General features: G+C 44.9%; 1 protein-coding gene across 1 annotated transcript in view; it reads right to left on the bottom strand.

The window, feature by feature from the left end:
• The window catches only part of Aopep (aminopeptidase O (putative)), a 309239-nt gene that overhangs the window by 16129 nt on the left and 274049 nt on the right, over positions 1–19061 (bottom strand). Inside the window, exon 13 of the mRNA XM_048800350.1 lies at positions 7658–7774. Within this exon, the coding sequence (XP_048656307.1) occupies positions 7658–7774 (117 nt within the window). The remainder of the gene's footprint in view (positions 1–7657; positions 7775–19061) is intronic.

Raw genomic sequence — 19061 nt, forward strand, 5'->3', positions numbered from 1 at the left:
AAGAAAAACACGATAAAAACGACTAGAGCCCTAAGCACCAGCAGCAGCAGCAGCAGCAGCAGCAGCAGCAGCACCACCACCACCACCACCACCACCACCACCACCACCACCACCACCACCAGAAACCGTGCCCTGATCACGCTGGAGACTTCTGGAAATAAAACCAATGCGAGATAAGCTGGCTTCCTGCTGCCTTGCAGGAAGCAAACCAGGGCAGTGCAAACCTCCCCTTTTTTTTCAGAAAAATTGCTCAGACAGGTGGGGGGTACACATAGAGAAAGAGTAGATAATGTCCTGAAATTATCTGTAAGATTGAAGTAGCTGCTAAATACTGTGAAGGAAGCAAGGAGCAGGTCACTACCTAAGTGACCAGGACAGGAGGTGCAAACCCCGGCTGGGCCTGAGGACTCTGCAGTGAGCCACTCACCAGCCGCTGCTTCTTTCTTACCAAGTCCTACAATAATGATGTGAAAGGCTCTTTCAAGAAAAATAAACCAGACTGTGTTGCCTATGGCTTTACCTTCATCATTTAACAATTTCATTAGCCACGACACACTGTAACAACTCTTGGTTAATAAAACACAGTCCCTTGCCTCGGGTTATGACAGAGAAATAATAATCTAAAAGATGTTAATTTTTTTACCTTTGTCATTTTAGATGAGCCTTAAAAAAACCCCACAAAATCCCCTTCTCGCAATGTGACTGGGTGGCTCTACTTGCTATGGATTTTCCACAACAATGTTCCAAGGGCATGGAACTGGGCATCAAAGAAAAAAGGAAGACGCTGAGAGGGGGAATGTTCCAGAACACTGATTAGATGTCTCATCAACCAAATAACACCAAGAAAAAAATACACAAACATAACTAAAGAATTACCTAAGTACTCTGTTTCCCCCCCCCCCCCCACTGAAAGGGGCACATGGTCTAAGAGGAAGATGGGTCCACAGCAGCTCAGGAGCACAGCTCCACCCCCCCTTTTCTCCACACCCACCCGCTGACCCTCTAGAACAGGAGGCGTGAGGCCACATCAGAGACGGCCGGACCCCTGCAGGTGCCCTCCTGGCTCTGGGTGCTGCTGGGGCTGGAACCACAGCCGCACACGTGCTAAGTAAGTGTTCTGCCACCGAGAGACACCCCTGCCCTACCTTGGCGTTCTTCAGAACGGATATGAAGTCATACTATCTCTAGCCCCATTCTGAAATTCAGAGTTGGCACTGGGCCTCCTGGTCTGAGCCTGAACCTGACTCCACAGGGGTCCAGAAGCAGAGATGCTTGTACCTGCAGAGGGGCTCTGATCTGGGAGCTGTCAGGTGCAAGAGGCAAGTGTCAACCTGCCTTCCGGGAGCTTCCTGAGAGCTGGCCCCTCAGACTGAACCCTGGAAAGCCACTCCACTAAGTGTCACTCCACACTGTGACTCTCCTCCATGGTCTCTGTGTTTCTGCTCAAGGTGAAAACCTGATTCAAGGGGCTTCATTCTGTGATGGTGCTGGTAACATGAGCTAGCTGGCTTGGTGGTGAGGCCTGGCCCGCTGGACCCAGGGCGGCTAGCAGGAGAGAGGAGGCAGAGGAAGAGGGTGGCAGCTGTGGGTCTCTGGGGATGAGAGATGGGCTGGGGCTCAGCACTGTTCCTACTGAAAGGATTGCAGCAGGGGACACAGTAGGCACTGAGCCTCCGTCACAGGAGCAGTGTCCACAAAGCTGTAGCTTCTGCCTTCCTCCTCAGGCCATTCAGGTTCTGCACTAAGGCAGATGGAGGAGGAAGCGAGTCTGAGGTCAGTCCACTGCAGAGCATTCTGAGCTGGAAACAGGCTCAAGCCTCGAGCCTCCCACTGAGTAAGGCAGAAACTTCCTGTTCACAGCCAGGGTGGCAGGAAAAGGTGACAGGGAAGAAAGGGAAACTGGAGCCGTGGGGCTGTCAGGACAGACCCTCCCAGCACCCTGCAGCCCCAAGGAGGGAAGGTGGCCCAGCACTGAAGGGAGGGAAGGAGGGCAGGAGGCCCAGCACTGAAAGGCATGCACAGAGTCCCAACTAGAGATGGTTCCGGAACCTTCTGCCATGCTTCTAGAAGAGCCTGCTGGTCAAGTGCACTGATTCACAGGAAGTACACTCTGGCCCAGATGCAATCCAAGAGGAAGCAGGAGTGCCGTCAGACCCTGGGCCGCGAGTCCTCCCCGCTATGGCACCTGCTTTCCAGGCAAACAGTGAGTTCTCTCCACATATTAAAGCACAACCACCCTGCCGGCCACAGGAGGCAGAGGCGCAGGGCCGCTGAGAAAGCCAGCAAGGGCTCTTCAGCCACAGCCGTGTGGGAAAGGGCCTGTGAGCTGGTGCCTGTCCATTCCCAGTCAACCTTGAAGTGTCCTTTTCAGACAAGAATGCGGACAGGTGCTGGCGGGGTTCCTCTGCACTACTGGTAAAACAGGTTCGTCCTTCTCTGCCAAGCTGCTCCCTGGGCTGACTTGATACTGCTCTCTCCTCCACGTGAAAACCCCGTGCTTTCGCCTCTCCCAAGGTTAGCTTCCCGGGACCCTGTAAGAGCTGCAGTGGGCTCAAGATGGCCTTCCATCTTGTCAGCCACCTCTGCAATCACGCCACTCACTGTAGCCAACCGTCAGGCCCACTGTTAGAGGAGAGTTTTAGAAATTTCCCAATCTGCGGCTTCACAATGGGCAGTGGTTCTAACTGGGACACTCTGCCCACCAAAAAGGCATTGGCAACACCTAGAGACACTTCCAAGTGCCCCAGCGGGGGAAGGGAGGGACCTGCTACTGGCAGTTCATGGGCAGAGAAGCCAGAGGCGCTGACCAGTGCACAGAACGGCCCTCCGAGAAGATTCACCCAGTCCCAGATGTCAACAATGCTGAAGTGGAAAACCTGGATTTAGCCACTAAGCCCCAGACTAGGAATTCTGTGGCCACATGCAGACTGACTCCAACAGCAGGGTCGCCATGAGGAGTAACTGTGGACAGAATCCACAGTTAACAACTGGGCGTATGGTTTTTCTCCCTCTTACTCTATGCTCATCCTCACTTAAAAGGCACAAGAGAGCTGACATCAGTGTTGTTTCAGTTAAATCACAAACTATCGTTTCAGACCAGATGAGAAAATGTCACGGAAACCAGGGGTATGTCAGCTGGGGGTGTGGCTCAGAAGAGCAGGAGCAGAGCATAGGAGAGGCCCTGGGTTCATTCCCAGCGGAGGCCACCCGCCTAAAAAACACAGAAACAAAGCATGAGCACCCACGTGTCCTTAGCGCCCGCCTAGACGCATTCACAGTCCTGTGAAGAGGTATTCACAGCTCCATCTTAATCCTGAGGAAATCAAGGCACAAGAACCTCGCCCAAAGTCCCCAAGGGCGGGGATTAGGAGAGCTGTAAAAACCCTGAAGTCATCCCATATAGCATTTTCCAAAATGTGGCGTGTGATCCATCAGGAACCATAAGCTCAATTTATGTCACAATGTAGATTTTTAAAAGAAAATGAAACAGGACAAAACAAAAAAATCCAAAAAAGATAGTTTCATGAAATTTTTCCAGTTGGCAGTGGTAAAAAACAAACCCCCACCAAATCTTGTGAGCAAGGTTGAGGCACTGGTGTGCTGCGGAGGGAGCAGGACTGGGAGGGGCTACAGCGGGCTCTGGGGCCCAAGCCCAGCCCACTGCACAGCCCAGCTGTCAGCCAGCAGCAGGTGTATGGCCTGCGAGTCTGGAGACTAAGTAACAGGAGCAGAACCATCCTCCCCTCCCTGTGGGGCCCTAAAGGGAAACTAGAACCCTCTTACTCCCATCTACTCCAGGTGGCCTCTTCCTTTAGCCAAGAGCATGTCCCCAAGTTCAGAGAGGAGACGAACTGAAGCTGGCCTCGCCCCAAAATTAATTTTCTGAAACACAGTGTGGCTCTTCATGACTAGTGGCTACCTTCTATTTAGCCCAGACAAGATGGTGAACTGCTGCCTCTTCAAAAACAATGCTGGCAGATGCCGATGCACAAGGCATCCCCCCAGTTTGAGGTGCTCAGTACAGTCTGTGGAGCCACAATGACTACGAGGCAGTTGGGCGGAACCCTACGGGGGAAAGAGGTCACAGAAAACTCCATGGAACTCACTACCGTGGTTTCAGCTTAAGAGACTTGATAAAACAGATAGAAAATTCACTATTTAAAAAGGGATCTTGAAAAACACTTTTTGATCCAGCCGAGTATATTTTTAATCTTTATTTGAGCAGTGCATTAAATAACTGCAGACAAGGCACTTCTATGGAGTAAATTTCCCTTTGACCCATGATCCTTCCAAAGGAACCTGGCAGGAGACTGGCAGTTCTGTGACTCCATCATGCAACACGCAGTTGACTCCCATCCTCACCTGCACTTTCCAGAGGGAGAAATGCAAAGGTGCCCTGCCTGTGCCCCACCTGCAGGGGCAACGTGTCCCAGCAGCCTGTTCCTCCACCCTCCTCCTCACATCAGCCCTCAGGGCTGTTCCTTCAGAGTTCTGGACACACAGGGTCACCTCCTCAGAGCTGACTGCGTATTCACACAACACAGGATGCGGGCACAGGGAGGGCAGGGCAGGGTGTGTACCCTGAGACAGTATTTCCCCAGCCCCGACATAGCAGCATCTGCCTCGGTGGGACTCTCAGGAATTCTTATTCTGTGACGATGACTGGGACAGGGGCAACCCAACTACTAGGACTGCACAAGGAGCTCAGAATAAGCTTCTCATGGGCCCGCACGGCTCCCCACACCCAGGAGGAGGGAGGGGCAGCCCAGCAGCCCCTGCCTCAGAGCCCCGACTAGCCTAGGGCATCAGGACGGTCTCTCAGTCAGTTCCTTCCCAGTCCCAGGCAAGAGCACACCACCTGAAGGACAGCCTGGGGACCAACAGGAGAACAACGTGCTCTGCGAGGAGGGGCCTGAGCAGCTACAGCGCAGCAGCCGGAGGAAGAGCAGGGGGTCTTTCCACACAACTTGGGAACAGGGGACATGCCCAGTCCGAGTAGGGAGAGAAATGCTCCTGGGTCACAGCACCCCTGCTTTGAGAGACCCTTCATCAGGGTGACCTCTCTCGGGATGGCTTGGCAGCACCCCAGGCAGAGCCAGGGCTCTCCAGGCCCCGGTCCTGCTGGAAACTCCTCAGGAAGCCCCCCACAGGGACATCCAGAACACAGCCTGATGTGCCCATCTCTCGGGCCATCTTTCACATGTTGCTACCTAGTCCACCTTTAAAAGCCCTGGTAGCCCTTCACAGGACAACTCCTGCTTACTAAGTGCCAGTCAGAATTCTCCTGGCTGCTCCACGAAGGAACAAGTCTGTCTCTCCTGAGATGTCTATCCCTTAAGATAAAGGCAGCTGACTGGGTAACTAGTTCCTGCTACTCAGCGTCATGAAAGATCCATTTAGCTAATAAAATTCCTACAAAACACTGTGGATATCCAAAATCTTGTTGCTTTTCTTGTTCGAGTGACATTGCATGGAGACTTCACAGTAAGATAAGTGTTCGTGCAACTGACTATGTGCCAGGACCAAGGGCCTGGGCTGGAGGCACTGGTAGAGTGAGACCCCAAATGCACACAGTGGCCACAAGGTCCCTGACCTCAACCGTGCAGGCCCTGGCACGTGGTTCAACACACAGGCCAACTCAGTCCTCAGCGAGGAGGAGTGTATATAGATACTATGTTTTCAAATAGCTTTAAAAAATAAGAAGGGGAGAAAAATAACAGTCATTTGGATGTGATGATCTTGTGGGTCTATAGTTTAACTGGCACAAAGCCATATCTGTTTGCTTACATTGTTTAAACCGCTTTCATGCAACACCAGCATACGAGGAGGGGCCTGAGCAGCTGCAGCAGGTTTGGCAGGTTTGGTAGAAATCGTATGGTCTGAAATATCAACTACCTAGTCCTATACCAGAGCTCCTTCTCATTTAGGTCCTGGATTGATGTCACCTCTGAGTGTCCTTTCCTGAGCACTGTCTAGAGAAACCTGGCCCAACTTCACCTGTGCACCCCCTGTTCATTCTGGGAAGTCAGAGGAATTTCAAGCGCCTCATCTGTGCACAAACTGCTCTGTTCCTGTCCCTAGAGAACACGTGTGAGCTACACAAGCACGGACCACGCGAGTCACACACTGAGCCACGCTGCACCCAGACCTGTCTCTTGGAACCAGGGATCTAAATAAGAGACAGCTCCATCTTTGGGCAACATGATATAGTTTGTGAGATGTAAAACAAGCGACTAGATAAAACCTGTTGTCCTTCTCAAGGGTTTAAGAGGTTATATATAACAACTAAATTGGGTGGTAAGTTAAGAGCAGGATGTGTCTCATGCCAAAAGGAAGAGGGAAAATAGGGTCTAGCACCTCGTGGCTTCCGGGCATGGAGGGACAGGTGCCCAACGGCTGTCTGGCCCTCGTGCCCCTGTCTGTGCAGGCCTGCGCAGGAGTCTGACATTCCACTGGTGTTCAACTCCCATTAAAACACAGTCTAATGCCTATAAATAGGAAGGTCTTTTAAACACTAATTAAAAATAACAGCCTGGCATTTAGACACTCCTATAAACAAAACTCTAGAGCTGAAATAAACAGCAACAGTTGCACTTCTGACCTATATCCTCAGGTGGGTAAAAAGCTGCGACATGTCTTCTTTGCAGTCTTGCAATTACTCCTAAATTTATGGAGCTTTAAAATGAACAAGGAGGATGTCCATCTGACCTTTGAATTAGTAAGAACTGGGGAGTATCAATCTGCTCCATTTTAATGAAATATAATGTTAATATTCCACTCAACCCAACACATCTAAAATATCATTCCAAGAAATACACTGTAACAAATATGGAGAAAATGAGACATTTTGCTTTTCATACAATGTCTTCAATATCTTACAGTTGCAACAAATCTCAAAACAGCTACATTTCCAGCTCAAGGGCCACAGGTGTTCTGAACTGTAGGGTGCTGAAGTTCAGTTATTTCCAATTGAATGCAAACCAAATTTGCTTGCATTTTCTGCATTTAGAGTTTTACAGAGAAGAGCTCTTCTCTTTGAGATCTGTGTTTCACTTCAGATGACTACGCACACAGAATATTTATTTTATATTTTTAAAACCTGGAATTCATCTTAGGATTCCTATTGCATTCTTCCCATTGAGCTAAAAGATTTTAAGGACCACATCACATTGCTTTCCCACAAGCATCCAATTTACTTTTTAAATCATGGCTGCTAGATTCAGTTTTCATTTCCTTTCCACATGGCTCCTTTCCTGTCCTAACTGAACACAAGAAAGACACTTGGACACATCTGAGCCAAGTTTCCTTAATGTGCAACAGGACGGCGCCACCATCAGTACACAAGATGACCCGTCTAGCTCAGATTCAAAAACACCCCACCCTGCCCGCTCAGTCTTTTAAGACTTATGTCCACTTTTATTATTTAAGAAGTAGGGAGGGAAACCTAGGACTTCAAAATACTTTAGCGATAGGCAGGAGCATGACCAGAGGGTCCTGCTGCAACAAGCACAGCTGGGGGGCAGTTCCTCTTGGCTTCAGGCCCCTGTTCTTCCCCCTACTGACGAAATGGTGCCTTCAATGGCTTGGGACTGACTGCCATGAGGTTGGCCCCCTCCATCCCCACCAGCAGGGATCTGGTGTTGAAGTCTCTGGTTACCTCTGCATCCTGCTCCTGGAGGCGGTATGTCCTCTGGAGGCTCTGCAGAGTTTGGGGCTTCAAAGTCTTCTGCTCCAAGAGATGCTCTAGAAGCAAGACCAGCTGGTCCGGAAGGAGCTGAGGGCAAAACAGAACAGACTATGAACATGCCATTCCGCCAACAATATATCAAACCCCATGCTCAGAACAAGGATGGCAGACCCAAGGTTACCTCGTACTCTCAGCTTGTGTCTGAAACTGAGGAAGACGATGGGAATGACTCTAGTCAAACCTCAAGGCTTACCTCATCTGCATCCCCTAAGACAATGCACTCTGAGGTCTAACAAAGCCATGTTTTGGTGGCTTTTCATTTCAGGTACAGACTTAGAGTCTATCAAAATGATACTTATCAGCTGGGTGCTATTCTGTACACATGTGATTCCAGCTATTCAGAAGACCGAGGCAAGAGGATTTTAAGTTCCAAGCTAGCCTCCACAACTTAGCAAGATCCTACCTTTAAAAATAAATAAATAAAAAGAACTGAGGATGATGTAGCTCAATGGTAGAGCACCCCTGAGTTCAATCCCCAGTGACACGCCCCCCAAAAGGGAAAAAAGTTATCTTAATAAAATATGATTTTGTTTTATGAGATCTGTGTATTTATGGCAAGCATATGCAAACAACATGTCTTTCAGCCCAGAAAGAGATTCAAGAAGAACGTGAGGCGAACACATGGAAGCTTAACAGAAATAAGAAGCAGTTTCAGATTTCCTTTTGAGCCATAAAAACTCTGCAAACATACCTGGTGCACACTGAGAAATAAAGAGCATATGATAAAAACAATCACAGCATCTCATAATCCCTGCATTATAAAACTCTACATTCATAACATACATCTTTTTAAAGGCTGCACACAGTGATGCACATGCACACAAAGTCACCCCGTTCCTAAATTTTCCCACAGGACAGGCCGGCGAGCATCCCAGTAAGGGTGAAAGAGAATGCAGTCTTTATGAGGTTAAAAAAAGACAACTTGTGAATAAACAGTATCTGTGGAACCCGCGAGCTAAGTGTGTGAGACGGTACCTGTGGGCACCACTGGATGGGCCCGGCACGCACCAAGGGAGAAAAACCAACAAGCAGCAGGTACACCTTGCAGGAACTGAAAATGCTTATTCTAAAATCAAGGCTTAAGTCACCATCATGAATCCACTACTCTCCACACTTTGAGCTTCTCTCCAACCCCTGCTTGTGCCCACAAAATCCTGTTAACAAGGCAAAATTTACAAACGTGGAAGCCAATACTAGATCAGAGAATATTCATAAGAACACCTGGATTTTAAATGTCACTTTCTATTACTCAAAAGAAATTTAAAAAAAATCACTTGCTTCTCTCCCCACCCCTCATTTTCTTCTTGTCCCTAAGTGTGCACTCTGCCCTTCCCACCCTCTCACACATGCACACTCGCTCTCTCCTAAAATGAGCAGGCAAGTATGAAGCACGCACAAGGATCAGCACATCATTTCACAAAGAAAGTCCTTTCCAGCGCTTCCTCTCCCCACCCGTCTAAGTTCTAATGACTTCACTTCCCACAGAGGGCAGCAGAGGCACTTTCCTCTGCTCCCAAGGGTACTGGCTTTGGGAGACCACTCCATCCAACACCGTGCCACGGACTACGACGGGGAAGTCAGGTGTCTTTGGCAAAATCACATTATGATTAGCACTGACCTGTGAGGTCCAACACAAGGACTCCGAGAAGGACTAGCACTTCCTTTCTTGAGAAGTCACACGCCGGTAAGATGCTTTAACGATTAAGTTACTGCATAACTACTAATAACACAAACATCAGCCTGCCATTTCCTATAGGCTTAGATAACAGGCTACTTCTGTAATATCAAAAGAAGCCTGCGAGGAAGCCTCGACTCCCCGCCCCGGAGCCCAGCTGGTACTGTTCTCTGCCTGGCTTCTCCTTCCTTCCTGTTGGGGCTCCAGATCCTCTAGCATAGCCCCCGGCTCTCCTCTCCTCCCCGTACCCACCAAACCCGACAGCAACTTTCAATGTCCCACAGGAGGCTGAGCCAGATCCTGGACCTTAGCCCTGGCGGGGGTGGGGTCGGGGCTGTCCTCCGGAGGCCAGGCCCCAGCCTTCCTGCAGCACACCCTCTGCAAAGCCTCCCTTTCTCCCCTGTGAGGCCCTCCTCAACCCACTCCATGGCTTCTGGTTCTGTCGTTGAAGTGTCCCACTGTGGCCTGGCCTAAGACCCCTTATAGAAGCAGCCCACCTCCCTATGCAAAGGCTGGAGGTAGGGGAGCCAGAGAAAGCCAGACTGAATGAAAGAGGCCCAGCCTGCCTGCACCTGACAGCCCCCGCCACAGCCAATAAGCAGCATGTCCAAAGGCAGCCACTGAGAGGGAGAGTGCTGGGTGTTAAGGCCTCCCCAGACACACAGGCAGGACCCTGGGAAGGGGCCAGCCCACAGGATCAGCTCTCGGCACTAACAGGCCTGATCCGGCAGAGAACACCCATCACTGGGATCTGGCGGTGTTTGCTAACTAAATACAGCAGGAACCAGCCCTGCCAATTTGCAGAATTACAGAGAAGGAAAGAGCAGAAAAGCATCTCCCTGTTATGTGCCTGTGCTTACAATGAGCTATTGTTAGAGCTCAGTTTGGGACTTGGTTTAAACTAAAGACCCACAGAAGAAAAGAGTCCCTGAGTAAGACAACTGGCCTTGACTTACTCCAACTAAGTTCAACCAGTAACACAACTCCAGTTTAAAAATCAAAGGACTGCTCATATACAAATCCATCAAAATGCCTGGATTCACACTCTGGTATCTCGCAGTTTCCCTCCAAGCACGAAGTTCACACACCTGCGCGCTGAAATAGAAATGAAAGGGTCACTGGAAGCTTTTGTTTCCAAATTTTGTGCAATGGAAATATTTAAAGCTATGCCTCCTGACTTAAAACGGAAGGAAGGAGGACCCGCACACTCAAACCTGCAGGGTTTGACTGCAGTTGGACTGACTAACTGGAGGGAGGAACAGAACAAGGGTGACACCCTCTTCAGGTGTCTGCTTATCCTTCAATAAGGCGCCAAGACACACTGCTGCAAGAGCCAGCGTGTTCAGAATGCTGCAGGAACGGCCCAGGCTTGGGAAGCAGCCTCCAAAATGCCTGCCCCACACCGCCCTCCCGGGACTGCAGCCCCCACTCACCTGCAGAAATGACTCACTTATAAACAACCTGGTTCTCAACTGTTACTAATTTGCAGGGAAATGTGGCTTCTAAACAATGGAAAAAGTAAACAACTGATGATCTAAAGCTGTTTTAGACCCCTGTCAATAAAACCAATTCAGCTTCTTTCATTCACAAGTAAAAATGACATCACTTTTTTTTTTTTTTTACAGACCTTGAAAAGAGGATTTTAACATTCACTTTAATGCAAAAATGGGTTAACTAGCTACATTTTAATACAGTAAATTTCTTTTTCTAAAATAAACATTTGCTCCCTGTAAAGCCACCCAACGTTGAAAAGGGATGAGCATGAAAAAGCCAAAATGTTTGCAAAGCAACTGGAAGATCTCACACACCAGCATCTGTGCTCAGAGGCAGTCCTGGGAGGGACCCACCCTGGCAGCTGGCACAGGGGCAACGGGAAATGCTATGTGGCTTATTCCACTCCCACCCACGCAGAAATCAAATTCAGTCTCACATGACTTCTAGGCCAACTGGGTTTGAGTACAGCAGTACTCCAGGAGACAGACACGGCTCTAACTGCACAGTGGGACGGAGAAAAATAAAGTAAGTCTCAGCATTATCTCCTAAGAAAGCAGGGCCCTTAGACATTATGGAATGAACCTGGCTTTATTTCTGGAGAACTAACAGTGTTTGAGCCCAAGTTCAACAGTGACAAAAATAAAGGTCCTTCCTTTCTTTGCACAAACAAGGAATTCATGATGGGGTGATTATCTTTTCCATATGGAGACCAGCTCAGTATTTTAAAAATGCATCTGCCATGGAAACTTAGACAAAATAAGACTATGGGGTGCCAAAGTCATGTGGGTACTTGAAAGAGAACTACACAGGACTGTAAAACTCACTCAAATGAATGCATGAAGCAAACCGCTAAAGGCGGTCAGTCAAGTACAAATGCTACTTGTTAAGGATTTCAGAAGTCTGTATTCTTGCCGTAAACACGGAAGATTTCACAGTTGTTAATTACTGAGACGTGCACAGACAAAAACGTCGACTTCTATTTTTCCCAGTCAACTTAAGAGTTGAGACAAGCTGCACAACTTTGAATAGTTTTAAAAAGTTTTTATAGACTCTTGGAAAGAAAATATGAATTTTCCAAACCCACCCTCTTAACCTACAAGCAATACAAAGAAAACAAATCCTGACTCTTCCAGAAGCCTCTCACCGCTGTCATGGGGCATCACTCATCCCAGCTCCCAGTAGACCACCCACACAACTGAGGCCCTCCACGGCTCTTCCATTAGCACCACACGCAGGCCAGCTCACCTCCTGGGTCAGACACTCCACGGACACACCTCAGAACTGAGCTTCCATAGGCAAGGTCTGTAAAGAGGGACCAGTTCACACCACAATCCTAGCCCCACAGCCTGTACCCCGTTGAAAGCCGAGGAGGGCACCTCCTCTGCGGCCCAGCTGGTGCACCACAGCTGCTCACACTCGAGGCAGGCGCTGTGCCGCTCCCAGAGAGAATGAGCTCGGGACTAATGCAGCCGTCGTCGATTGACGGTGGCGTGAGTTCTATTATTACCCCATTATCACTCTGGGATCTGTGCCTAAATGAAGCATGCTTCCTCCCTGATGCTATTTCCTTTTATCCTGGCTGGAGACTAAATGCAGATCAATGGGGGCAACACATATGATGTCACTTCAATTTATAGCGACAGCCTCCCCCTCTTTTAGTCTGTCTGAAACACACAGAAAGATCAATTCTTCCCAAAAATGGTTAAAAAATGCTTAGGGAGCGTCTATCTCCCAGAAAAGCATTCTCTGCTATATTTGTCTATGTTACTACGGCAGAAACTGTTTACATGGAACAAAAACAGAAGAAATGGGGGAGGGAGAAAAATCTCAAATTCTCCTGTATGCTGGAGGCTTGCTGGCTGAAATTCAACACAAGCAGGGGCCAAACAAGAATGAAAGTAGCTGACCTTTGAATGTCACATGCACAAGACCTTCGGAATAAAAGGGTGCAACGGAGATTTGCTTTGCCCCTTGGATTAAGAAGGTGATCTTGAAGAAATAAAATGTCTTTTTTTTTTTAAAAGGCTCCCCTAAATTCAATTAAATTCCTTGTCACTTCCCAGAAAGCATACCGGCCCCTCTAGCAGACTCTCAGGCCACCCCCATTGTCCACAGGTGCAGGAAAAGCAGCCTCCATCCCATAGTACCCTCATTAAAGTGGCAAGGAAGTGTTCTCAGGACAGTAGACAGTACTTAAAAAACCAAATCATCTTTCGTTTGTTGCTCTGAACCAAATAAAGCAAGTAAAAACCTCTGCACTGAATTTTCACACAGCAATTTTTGCCAATGGGTCATAAAAATTCAGATATAAGTTCCTAAAAACAAAAACAGAAGAGTTCTCCTTCCTTTTAACTCCCCCCAGCCCCCCAAAACCACAATGTGAGCCCATGAGTAGCCACGGTCTTCATGATGTCCAAGGTGCTCTTCTTCTGTTTCTATAATTTCTGAATGAACATTTCTAAGTAACAAAAACAGACAATCCAATACCATGCACACAGGCACCCGCCTGCTTAGGAGCCACTGCCAACCAGGGTACATGGCAGAACTCACATGTCTCAGTCTGTATTAGTATCTTGCAAAGAAGAAAAAAACAAACTGGCTTCAACTGCTACTGAAAACAAAATTTACAAAAGAAAAGCGTACTTTACATGTTGATGCAAAAAGCACACTTTAAAGAACTGCCAAAATGGAAAATTAGAAAACTACACTGTTCACATAATTTCAGGAGCACAAAATTGGATCTGCCAACAAATGAAGGTCACTGAATAAGAGAATAATTTTCTTCAAAATAAAGAAAGCAATCAATAGGCATAAATCATCACAGCAGAATAAGTTATCTTTGATTTACCAAACAGTAGCAAGTATGTCCATAGTCAGATTTCAGAAATAAAATTAAGGCAGCAGTAAATATTCATGTAATTCATGTCATACAGGGAAAAAAAGCATATTATATTTCTGGAAATTTTTATAATAGCTCAGTTTAAAAAAGACTACTACAATTTTGAGCCATGATTTGGTCAGAGTGCTTCCAAAACTGGCACCACATGGATTAAAACAGACAGCAACATTAGCAAACAGCATCTGAAATAATTTATTGGCACAGATCATTCTCATGTTTCCAGACTTCAAGAGTCAAATTTTCATGTGCTACTAGTTTCTTAACTTTTGCTGAAAGTATCACCCAAACTGTATGTAATCTGACACAAGCATATTATTTAAACTACATAAAATGGAATGCTCGTGTCAACTGGCTCTCTTGTAAACCATGAGTATGCTAATATTTTATTTTATTACATATTTTTGTAAGGAAAGCATTGCAAACACTCAAACTGAGCATTTCTGAGCACTCTGTAAGAGACGCCTGGCATTCTCACGCCTGCCTACCCTCCTGCAATCTGCCAGACCAATTACAATGGGGCCACAGGAGAACATTCCTGATCTGAATTTTATGGGTCTCAAGAAAATCATCACTCATGAAAAAGAAATGGCAAGTTCCTAAGTGCCTCAGGCTATTCACTCTACCCTGACAACAATGGCATGTTCAAAATAATACTTATTTAAGGATTTCCAAAGAATAATAACACTTTGAAGTGCCAGAGAACACTTCTAATTTTTCTTGTATTTGCAGTTTTTTCACCGAAATCTGCTTTCAAATTTCCTGAGAATAATACTTTTACCTACATTGATGGTATACTTCAAACCTTATGTATTTATTTTGAATAAGCATGTACTTTTTTTTGCAAATCTGAGTTTCTAATTTATAAAATGACATTTCAAACTCTACCTAATAGATACATGGAAGTTTTTATAATTTTATAATGACACTATAACCAGCACATGAAAAAACTATCATTGTAAAAACTGTCAGTTGGTTCTGAGTGAGAAATGGTAAATAGTCCCAAAGCGGAACAGCACGCAGCCACCGAGAAGAATGGATCCAGAAGAATGGATCGGGGTTGCTTCTGTAATAGGGTAAGACAGCAAGAAGTGTCCCTGGTGAGGTGAGAGGTTCCAGAACAGAATGCAGACTTGTGTAAACAACTTTCTGAAGACAAAAAAATCAGGGAACTCTCTGAGTTAAATTTCCTGAGTCACCCACAAGTCGCCTGGTTCTTTTCTTATTTCTGCCCCCAATTTAAACAGAAACATTTTTCTTAATTACTGCTACAAATATTTCCTAATAATTTACTTAATGGAAGAGAAAAGATTTACTTTATGAAGACGTTTATTACTGGCAAGCTAATCTCAGGGCACAGAAATGGCTAACAGAAGTGCTGAGCTACCGATCTGGGAACCAGGGGCTTCTCTGAAGCAGGTCCAGTTAGTTAATAGGTAGATAGATATTCCAGCATCATGTGCACCAAAAACCTCTCAGGATCTCCCTAGCCTCAGTCATATCTGCATTTAAAAGTAACTGCAATTTTGTTCAAGCCCAGAAGTTCTTCCCATTTTTCTCTAGCTTTTGGTTATTCCACATGTCAAAAGCAGATAATTTGTACAAGACTATTGATTATAAATTTAATACTTTTACTAAATAATTGTATCAACACCTTATTGTTCTAACATTTGGTTCAATGTATTTTATATAGCCTCAAGTTCCTGGTGAAAAGTAATAGAACCCACACACAAAATTACTCTTTATATATGCATAAGCAGGGGATGTATAATCAGTCTGAAAAGCCCCCCCTCCCCCCCCCGCCAAATTGCAAGTGTTACCAAATTGGGGGAAAAAAAAAAAAAAAAACTAAGCTCAAAGAAAATACCATCTTCAGAATCAAGAATCAAGAAAAACTAGGATCCTCCAGTTTAAATAGGAATAACTGAACTCAAATAAAATTATACTTTAACTTCTAAAAAGAAGCTATGTCTTAAAGCTCCTTGCAACCTGAAAGGGGGTCTTGCTCATCATGTGCCATCACCCCACTTTTGACAGTCAAATACTTACTAAACTGAAGGGAGTGACATGTGGCAATATCTGCAAGGACAGTGTCAGCACACACTTGTGGTTTACATGAATCTATCCAAAGCAATTTTACAGAGCTGCACATCAAAATTCAGACCAAAAGTGATTCTTACTTCTAAACTAGAACAAAAGATAAAATTCAAATTATCAATCTAAAAAGTTTTATAAATATTTTGTACAGTAACCGAGCTGGTTGATAGTTTTTCATATTTAAAAAAGTAATGGTAAGATATCAGAAGTGCTTTTCACTTGTAATGGACAGTGAAAAGCACTGTCCATTAATGTAATGTAATGGTGACTCCATTGTATGAGGAGTCCTAAGAGCCTATTTTGTTCTATGTGCAAAAACTAAATAGCATCTCTTAGAGACATCTGTTCTTTTGCTCTCCATTGTCTCACTGTTAAAACTTGTTAATAAGATTAATAGCTTAAAGAAGAAAGCAAGCAAGTCACATGAACATTTTAGAACAAATAATATAACAGGAATTGCAAGGTGAAAAAAAGGAAAGCAAGAGAAGCAAACAGAAAACACGCCAACTCCTTGGATCCACATGCTAGACAAGCAATTCAGATATGGATATACACACTTGGAAGCAGGGAACATAATTTACAAATAAATTTCACCCCTGGTGTTTACACTGAGGCACAGAACACTAACATTCCACTACTCCCAGTTCCTATTCTTTCTTCTTCACAGAGGCACAGTCAAGAACATTTTTTGGTCAGACCTTATTTTGTAATATTTTCTGTCTTTCCTACCAAATTCAGACTAAGCATAAATTTTAGCCACGTGTCTACAATTTGCCAGGTGATTTCTGCCAAAGATGTTGACAAAAAGGCATGTCCTTGCACACACCCACCCAGGGCTACAGAGGAATGGTAGAGGAGGTAGAAGAGGGTGGTGAGTTGAACTACACAAATTACTGCTGGAAAAATAAGGGAATAGAGTTGCTGTTATTTAATAAAGATGTGGAGGGAGCACTAGTGCACCATCTACTATCCAGCATTTCAGTTTTATTTCACAGAATGATTTAATGTCTGTCAGGCAGAGGCGTCATATTTCACTCAATTTCTGAATACTTTTGGATTCCAGTCTGGACATTGTATACCTGGGATTAACTCTGAAAAAGTTTTATGAGGAACAGAGCAAAGAATCAACTTCTTAAGGGTCTCTTCAACACTTAGGGAAATTCATATTACTGGGGAAAATGTACTCAATTTTAGGAAAAAGAAAGGGAGAAGAAAGTTCAGACTTTCAGGAAGTGTTTTACTTAACTTTTAACTTCTTTTCTCTTTTCCACTCCATATGAGCTCACCTGGGGGGAAGGAAAGCTCTGAGTGAGCCAGCATTCTGTATCAAAGAGAAACTTGTGTTTTCTGGATGCTGATCATCAGAGAAGGCAGGACCACAGAATCACGTGGCAGGAGCACAGCCAAGTTTGTTCACCCCTAAATTTCATCATGCAGAAGTGGCTGAAAATTCATAAACCAATGTGCTTCCCATCATGAAAGAAACTATTCGTAACTAAACAGGTTGTCTGAAATAGTGCAAAATATCCATGTGACTACTATGACGATTCAAATAGTATAATCTGAGATCTACTGTGAGTCCCAGCTTGAATCTAGCACCAGAAGCAGCCTGAAGCTGATAGAGGAGCAGCGAATATGAAATGCAACCTCGCTTACTGCCACGGAAATGCTCTCTTCTGTGACTTCCAACACTTGAAATTTCATCAACAGAGCCTTCTAGAATGCACAATGGATACTCACAAGTGGCAGCTAACTTGGGATTTAGAAGCCCTGGGTGGCCTTTTCACAAGTATTGGCATGAAGATTAAACTCAAGATGTTCTCTCTAGCAGCAATCTAAACTCTCAATCACATTCAAGTTGTTCCTAATAGACTCCAAAATAATTTTCCAAGAGTTGAGGTTTGGCATTTCTAGTCTTTTTTACATCTTCCTTATGATGTGTTCATTTAAGAAAATTCAATATTATTTTACTGGAATAATACATTTTTTTTCCAACACAGAACAATTTTTGGAAATTTTAGGAAATGTTAACACATTGTTAAGTTTTCTGATTAAAAAACATTCTATGGAAAACCACTTTCCCTCTCTTCAGCATTCAAATCTATCTGTATAAAGTAATCCAGAGTTTATCTTTAAGAGAGAGAGAGAGAGAGAACAGTTTTCTTTAACTGGATTTTAAGATATTTTTCTTGTGTAATTAAAATGAAAAAGAAGAAAAACTTTAAAACTTCCTCTGATCACTAATTGCTTACTTTCCACATCCCACATTGGTTTCTACTTCACTCTGCTACTAACACATCGAAGTTACAAACATACCAATTATAATCTACACATATTCCAAGGTGAAGCTTGACTCATATAAAATTAATTAATTTGTTTACACAATGCATACACATATCAATAAGTCACTGTACCTTGTAAATATGAAAAATTATGATGTATAAATTAAAAACAACATAAAACAAAACTTAAAAAATCGATGACCAAAGATGCCCAAATGTGAAAAGCAGACGCACAAGAGTTTAAAACTACTAAACTCAATGTCATAAGTTGAGAACCCTTGTTTTCTCCTGATTGCAAGATTTAGGTTCTCAAGTCAGAATAGAAAACAATGGCAAATATTGAGACGGGGGTGAAGGGTGTGAACATGCTGCCCACCTGTAGGGCAATCTAAATTTCTTCAGAGTCAAAGCTGAAAAAGCGTTTCTTTTATTGCCATGGTTAGCAGCCTGGGATTTGGCCTAAGTTTCCATCTAAGAATTTTTGCTGGGAATTGATAACAAAGACCAAAACACCTCTAAATCAGCTGCACGCACATATGTACATACATACATACATCTATCCAAACACACACCCTAGACACAAGAGTAAAAACAACAGTTCTCTAAAACAAAGTTAACCTATGGAACATTTCCTACAACAAGAAAAAACAAAAAACCACCTCAGGCCTGAATCAGTAATTTATGATACTATTTTCCTCCTGGATTCCTCCTTTAAATGAGATGTATTGAGTGCCCCACAAAATGGATTTGTTTGCAGATCTTTTTGACTTGAAGGCTTGGTCAACAACACAAGAAAGAATTACAATCCCAAAGCCAGTGCCCTTGAAGGCACTTGAAGAGTGGAAAACGTTTAGCTCTCGCACAGTAAAC

The sequence above is a fragment of the Marmota marmota genome, unplaced genomic scaffold (assembly GCF_001458135.2).
Source record: "Marmota marmota marmota unplaced genomic scaffold, marMar, whole genome shotgun sequence".
In the NCBI taxonomy this organism is placed as follows: domain Eukaryota; kingdom Metazoa; phylum Chordata; class Mammalia; order Rodentia; family Sciuridae; genus Marmota; species Marmota marmota.